General features: G+C 38.8%; 1 protein-coding gene across 1 annotated transcript; it reads right to left on the minus strand.

The window, feature by feature from the left end:
* Positions 1–6,845: 6,845 nt before the first annotated feature.
* On the minus strand, positions 6,846–7,759 carry LOC128374269 (ladderlectin-like). Its single transcript, XM_053334547.1, has 4 exons — positions 7,651–7,759; positions 7,360–7,488; positions 7,169–7,280; positions 6,846–7,066 (listed from the first exon to the last, which is right to left on the minus strand). Exons 1-4 carry the CDS (start codon positions 7,756–7,758, stop codon positions 6,996–6,998), a joined length of 420 nt encoding a protein of 139 aa, XP_053190522.1. The 5' UTR covers position 7,759; the 3' UTR covers positions 6,846–6,995.
* Positions 7,760–7,984: the final 225 nt, after the last annotated feature.

A 7,984-nucleotide genomic window follows, 5' to 3' on the forward strand; every position in this document is an offset into this window, starting at 1 on the left:
GGGAGTTGAAGTTGCCCGGACCGGATGTAGAGGCCCACTGAGGAAAAGCTTGGTGGGACTCCGAGCCACCTCCTTAGGTGCTTGTTGATCTTCCTCTCGATGCCCTCAATAACAGTCATGGGGAACTCGTAGACTGTGAAGAGCCACAGCAACCTGGGGAGGAGGCCGTGTTGGTACAGCCAAGTCTTGAATTTGCCCAGGAGTTCAGACTTGTCTATCTTCCTCAGCCATTCTTCAGTCTGCTTCAACGCATTTCAGACGTTGGTGCTGTCAGCCAAGGATGCATCAAACCGCTTCCCCAAGCACTTTACTGGGTTGTCCACAATGGTTGGAATGATTTCTCCCTGGACATGGAGGCTAAACTTACTGGTAACTTTGCCTCTTTTGATCACCAAACTTCTGGATTTCCTGGCCTTGAACAACATTCTTGCCCAGGTGGCTGCGTTGTCCAAGGTTTTCAGCACCCATCTTGTCTGGACATGTGTTGCTATTGTTAATGTGATGTCATCCATGAACCCACGCAGTACCGGTTGGATGACACCTGACTCCAGTGTGGGGCCACGGATTACACCCTCTGCTGCAGATATGAGTAGGTTCATGCCCATCAGGAACAGGACAGGAGAGATAGTACATCCTGTGGGGATTCCCTTCTGGAGGTCCAGCCAGTTAATTGTAAAAGAGGCAGATGTGAATCTCAGTTTGAACCCTCCCAGATAGTTGGTGATCATGTCCTTGACAGCTGCAGGAATGTGGTAGTGGTCGAGCCCTTGTTGGATGAGGTCATGTGGGACTGACCCCTAAGCGTTTGCGAGATCTAGCCAGACTACTGTTAGGTCACCTTTTCTATGCTTGGCCTCCTGGATCAACTGGGTGATCATAGAGGTGTGTTCGATACATCTGGAGAATCCAGGGATGCCTCCTTTCTGGATGGATGTGTTGATGTAGTGGTTTTTTGTCATGTAGGAGGTCAGTCTTCTTGCAAGTACAGAGAAAAAGATTTTACATTCCACATTCAGGAGGGAGATTGTTCTGAACTGTTTGATTGTGGAGGATCCTTCTTCTTTGAGAACAAAACAGCCCTCTGCCAGTTTCCAGCTTGCTGGGATTGAGCCTTTTGCCCAGATCTTCCTCAAGATCTTCCACAGCCTCCGGAGAAGTTTGGGGCACTTCTTGTATACCTGCTATGGTATACCATTTGGGCCCGGAGCAGCTGATGCTCTGGCTTTCCGGATGGTGTCCTGGATTTCCTGCCATGTGGGTTCTCTACCATTCAGCCCGATCAGCGGCTTCCCTGGTCTAGGGATATCTAGGTTTTCACCCAGCCCCTGATGTTTATTGGGGTCGCTGTGGGACTCACGAAGGAATTCCTCTACCTCTGTCTTCGAGCTGCGTAGTGTGCCCGATTTTTGCTGGCCGAGGAGAGTTCTCGTAAAGCCATATGGGTCTTTGACAAACTGCACTACAAACTACAATATGTTTGAATGTTGTTTTTTTAATGTTTTAAATATAAAATGTGTATTAGACTTCTTTTTTTTTTTAAAGTTGAAATATGTCTGTATATTCTGGGCCACACAAGAAGTCATCTAATTCAATTGTGTCATTGTGACCCTGAACAGTACTTGTATAAGGGTAAAAGACTTTTAAACTGCAACGAATATTTGCCAAACAAATATATACATAGAGGCTCTGATGGGAAATGATCGAACCTACTTCCACACAGAGTTTGATCATTTATATGTGAACAGATTATGTAATATACTTGTAGTTTGACCAGATCTGTCTGCTTTGATTTACTTTGGTTTCACTGAATAAATCACTGTTTAATGACTTTGGGTAATGTAATGGTCATGTTGTATTGACTTAAGGCTGACCGATTAAGTTGAAGTACTTCCTGGTACATCAGAGCCCAACTTTCTATCACTGAGTTGTGCCAGCAGTAGGAACAACTTTACATTTCACAAATCAGTCAATATCAATATTAATGTATCCTATAGAATATACAGTATAATACACTATGGTGATTTTATTTGTGGTACTATAGGAACTTATCCAAAGGATTAAATAGTTTTGCCTACTTTCTACAGAGGCAGTAGTCTCAATGACAAATGGTGACAGTTTGGGGGAATTTGTTAACAGAGCCACAAAAAAGAGTGAAAGCAAATAATATATTTTATCATATTATATGTATGTATGTATGTATGTATGTACGTTATTTGGTTCTTATCAGCCTGGGACTTTTTATTTCTTCGTCTTTCACATCTTTCTGTGAAGCTGCTGAATATCAGACCGCACATAGGATGAAGGTCTCAAAGGATCAGTAAAAGTTAAAGCTTCAAGAAAGTAGAAATCAAATAATATTATAATGTTCAGGCTAACAGCCAGTTATTTGTTTAGTATCACCCCGGGAGTTTCATTTCTTTGTCTTTCACATCTGTTTTTGAAGCTGGTGAATGTCAGACAGTATGTAACAGGGAAAGTCCCTAAGGATAACTAAAAGTTAAAGCTTCAGATTTTTTGGCATGGAAATTAAAGTATGCAGTGTTGCACCACCTCGACTATCTATGCATGTGTTTGTGTAACAATGTTATGTGTCACCAGGTTAGTTACATTCACTGCTGCTTAAAAATTACCAGCATTTGATGGAGGTCTTGTGTATTTCTGAGCATCTTTGTGTAAAATCCATGTCACATGAATCAATAAATAACTGTTTTTTAAAGTTAATCAGTTATTTTATATTTCCTTGTTGTTCTCTCTGTATAAATGCTCGTTATTCCACAGTTGTGCAGAACATTCAGTGGAGAGATTCAACTTTGCTGAAGCAGGTGAGAGTTACAGGTTATATTCATCTTACTAACCCTTTTCATGAGATGTTATGATATTATATCTTCATATGAAGTCGGTGAGGAGTTCAGTGTAAGTCATTTCTGTCATTGATGTTTCTTTTCTGATTATTACATTTGTCCTGCAGCCGTCCAACACATCACAATGAAGATCGTTCTTCTTCTCTGTGCTGCCTTCGTTTTGAAGGTTGCAACAGGTGAGACTAACCACTACTCTAATAATGTACTGTCACACTGTTACAAAGACCAAAAGTAAGACAGAGACATAAATATTTTTTTTACCTACTGGTCAATGTTAATGGGGCACAATGTTTATACTGGTAGTGATGATGTTTCTCTAGTTGTGCTGCATCTATACAACTTTCTCATAGTTCAGCCATAATGGCAGTAGAGATAGGCTGCTATTTGAACGCGTTTCTGAACAGAAAGAAAAGATGTCTCTACTGATTTTTAAATAACTTTTTGGTGTTCTGGAGCTGTTTTATTGATGCTCTGAATAATATGTGCAACCATTTTAATTCATCTTTGCCTCAAGAAACGGTGTAGATATGTCATATTGCTGTGCTGTAGGCTCTAACATCCAAGTAAGCAGGTATAGAAAATGGATGGATGATTAAAATGTGATCTGCAAAAGCAAGTAGATAAAAATGGACTTATATTACATGTTGTTAATTGTAGCTTATTCTTATCACTGCAGAGCCAATTAGGGCAAAGATGGGCGTGCAGCCGAACATGACTCAAGGTAAGGGAGAAAATCTTGGATGGCAGTTTGTAGATTGTGCTAAATGATGCAGAAGTGCCACTGAGCAAAGATGCATAGTCTATATAAATAATATATCAAAAATGGATGAACATTGAAAATAATAATAATAATAATAATATTTTTATAATGTAAAAGAAGTAAATTAATTGGTTTGTTTTCCAGAGGAGATGCCAGGACCGTTGTTGACCCAGGTGGCTGATCGAAAGACCAAAGACCAGCCACTTCCTGTGAAGGAGCCAAGAACGAGGACATTAGATGACATGAGGCCAAGTGGGGAAGGTGTACTGGAGCTGTTGTATAGATGCTCTGTATAATATGTGCAACCATTTTTAATTAATCTTTGCCTCAAGAAACAGTGTAGAAATGGATGATTGTCCACCAATGAGACGAAAGATTAAAATGTGATCTGCAAAATCTAGTATATAAAAAAGTATTTGTATTACATGTTGTTAATTCTAGCTTATTCTTATTCCACTGCAGAGCCAATTAAGGCGTCCGTGCAACCAAGAATGACTCAAGGTAAGAGACAAAATCTTGGACGGCAGATAAAAGCCTCACACTTCAATTCCTCAAATGAAATCATGACAAATAAAACAGGATGTGATTTGTGTGTTTGTACTAAATGATGCAGAAGTGCCACTGAGCAAAGATTCATAATCGCTATAAATAATAAATCCAAAATGGATGAACATCGAAAAAATAATAATAATTAATATTTTTATAATGAAGTAAATTCATTGGTTTGTTTTCCAGAGGCGATGTCAGGACCGTTGTTGAACCAGGCGGCTGAAAGAAAGACCAGAGACCATCAACCCCCTGTGATGGAGGTAGGACCGATGACAATGGGTGGCATGGGGCCAAATTGGTGCGGTTGTTCTTATGATTGGATGCAATATGGATCGAGATGCTTCAAACTCTTCGACACACCAAAGACCTGGATCGATGCAGAGGTAAAGCCTGACACAGCAGGTTGTTAAATCCACATTGCGTTGTATATGAGCTACAGTACTTCTACCTAAATACTCACTTTAACAGGGGTGAAGCACTCAGAAAGTCATAGAGCATTGGCATCCATCAAGCCCATCATTAAGAGCTCTTCAACTCTTCGTTTACAGAAATATTGTATGTATTTTGGTGCTCACCTCGCCTCCATCCACATCGCGGGGGAAAATGATCTTATCTACAGCATGGCGACAGAGTCAAACTACAGGAGAGCCTGGATCGGTACCTCAGATGCTGTTGAGGTGAGAAAGATTAATCCAGTTTAGAGAAACTGATCTGTGTTAATTTTTGATAGTTTGCATCTTCATGTAAATATTTTTTAACAGACCTTTACATGGTTATGGAGTGACGGATCCATGTTTTATTACACTAACTGGGGCCCTGGTGAGCCGAATAACGTGGATGGGCAGGAAAAATGCAATGAAATGAACTTGAAAGGTATAGTATCTGTGGGATTAAGGACTAATCACATCAGTTTAAATCTATTTCTAACATACTAATTGAAAAAAAAAATCAATTTCTCTCGTTTCCTTTTTAGGGTGGAATGACCTCAATTGTGAAACTCGTCAATTCTTCATCTGTGGAACAAGACCAGATGGACCACTTTAACTCATTTAATCAAAGTGTGTTCGGTGTGTGTGGTCTTCTACAGTCAGCACAGGATCACAAGTTTATAACCTTTGTAGATCAGATGAAACTATCAGAACCAATGATAACATTTCTGTATTCTGCATTTGGAAAATAAAGTTTTTCCTCTTACGTCAAGAGTCAAGTCTTGTTTCATTTCAATTTACTGTTTTATCACACGATTAAACATGAGGGCACTTAGTTAAATTTACCGTTATCCATATATGAGTTGTTAGTTACAGAATGGTACAATCACTTTTATGCTTCACAACTGGATTTAGAGAAATATTAGTTGCCAGAAACTTTGTGAGCAAGATATATGACCCATTAAGTCCAACACTCCTCCACTCCTTCATTCATTACAACCCAAATATGCTTTTTCTTTTACAATATCTACCCATAGGTTCAAGATGGGAGGCTCTTTAAGAAACCACCTTCTTGTAATTGCCTTTCCTACCATGATATTGTTTTAGTAAATATATGTCTCTGATATCCAGCTCCTTTCATATGTTTCCTAGAAAGAGATACATGTGAATTCAATGTCAAATCCTAATATAGCCTCTTCTTAGTGGCAGCTTGAACATCATGTGAGATGGGACATGAATAAAGGATGTGTGTGTTCTTCCATTAAGTGACCAGCATTGGTTCTGAAAAACCTAACACAGTTTTTCCAGCAGATGTCTCTCCAACTTTGTGAGTTTGTAGTACTAGTTTGAATATGACAGGGAAATCTGAGCAAAGGCCAGGTGGTTTCTTCCAGTTTGATCGTTTGGTGCCCCGAACCACTTTTTAAAGCTTTTGTGCTGTGGCTATGCTGCAGCTCCAGGCGACTTACTGTATATGAATTAATGTTAATTACTATAATTTTGAACACTCCTGGCTTTATGTGTGTTTGCCTGCTGTAGGACTCTGGATGAGTCGTCCAGCTGTACATCAGTCACACAATTAACTGTGCTTCTGTTTTCTTACATAACTTTTTTATTCATTCTCAAACTATAAAAAAACATTTATATATTCATTTTTTACAGTATATAGGTGCATTTAATACCATCTTTAAATGTGTCCTGTTTTGCCAACCACGAACCCATCATCTGCAGCTCTAACACAGAGTTTGCATCTGTTTCTGACTCACTGAACTAACAGGAGGTATTGTTTTGCAGTCAAAGTTTCCACACAGTTTTCCTTATAGTTTAGTGATTTAATCCATTCTTTACATCACTACAATTCAGGGGGAAATATTTTACTTTCTACCCCATTTAACAGCTTTTTGCTAGTTACTTTTCAGATGAAGATTTGACACAATTAATAATATAACAAGCTTTTAAAATACAAAACATAGTTAAAGATGTAAACTAGCTAACTGTATATAAAGTGTAAACTAGCTCCACCTCCAGCAGCTACAACAGTAACAGTCTGTAACTAACAACTCATATGTACATCATCCAGTTTATCTGACTGACCTCATGTTTAACTGTTAGAAAACTGAAAATTAAAGTTAAACAATATTTTAATATAATAATCCTTTCCTAGACCTTCCTAGCTCTCTTTAAATCACATCCAAAATGCATTAAGACCAAAGGAGACGTTGACAGAACATAACTTGACTCTTGACGTAAGAGGAAAAACTTTATTTTCCAAATGCAGATTACAGAAATGTTATCATTGGTTCTGATAGTCTCATCTGATCTACAAAGGTTATAAACTTGTGATCCTGTGCTGACTGTAGAAGACCACATACACCAAACACACTTTGATTAAATGAGTTAAAGTGGTCCATCTGGTCTTGTCCCACAGATGAAGGGAAGACTATATTCACAATTGAGATCATTCCACCCTAAAAAGGAAACGAGAGAAATTGATTTTTTTTTTTTCAATTAGTATGTTAGAAATAGATTTAAACTGATGTGATTAGTCCTTAATCCCACAGATACTATACCTGTAAGGGTAATTTCATTGCATTTTTCCTGCCCATGCCAGTTATCCGGCTCATAAGGGGCCCAGTTAGTGTAATCAAACATGGATCCGTCACTCCATAACCATGTAAAGGTCTGTTAAGAAAAAATATTTACATACACTATCAAAAATTAACACAGATCAGTTTCTCTAAACTGGATTAATCTTTCTCACCTCAACAGCATCTGAGTTACCAATCCAGGCTCTTTGTTGATTTGTCTCTGATGCCATTCCCAGGAGAAGATCATGTTCCCCCGGGTTGTGGATGGAGGCGAGGTGAGCACCAAAATACATACAATATTTCTGTAAACGAAGAGATGAAGAGCTCTTAATGACCGACATCATTTAGTGTCATTGCTCTATGACTTTCTGAGTGCTTCACTCCATTAAAGTGAGTATTTAGTTAGAAGTACTGTAGATCAAATATACAATGATGTGGATTTAATGCTTTGTGTCAGGCTTTACCTCTGCATTGATCCAGTTCATTGGTGTGGTGAAGAGTTTGAAGCATCTGGATCCATATTGCTCCCAATCAGGCAAACAACCACACCCACTTGACCTCATGCCACCCATTGTCCCCGTTCCTGCCTCCATCACAGGAAGTGGCTGGTCTCTGGTCTTTCTTTCAGCCGCCGGTCCTGACATCGCCTCTGGAAAACAAACCAATTCATTTACTTCATTATTTAAAAAAAAAATAATGATAATAATCATTTTCTATTAATGCATTTTGGATATATTAGTTATAGAGATTGTGCATCTTTGCTCAGTGGCACTTATGCATCATTTAATACAAACACAC

This window comes from Scomber japonicus, chromosome 15 (genome assembly GCF_027409825.1).
Source record: "Scomber japonicus isolate fScoJap1 chromosome 15, fScoJap1.pri, whole genome shotgun sequence".
Lineage (NCBI taxonomy): Eukaryota > Metazoa > Chordata > Actinopteri > Scombriformes > Scombridae > Scomber > Scomber japonicus.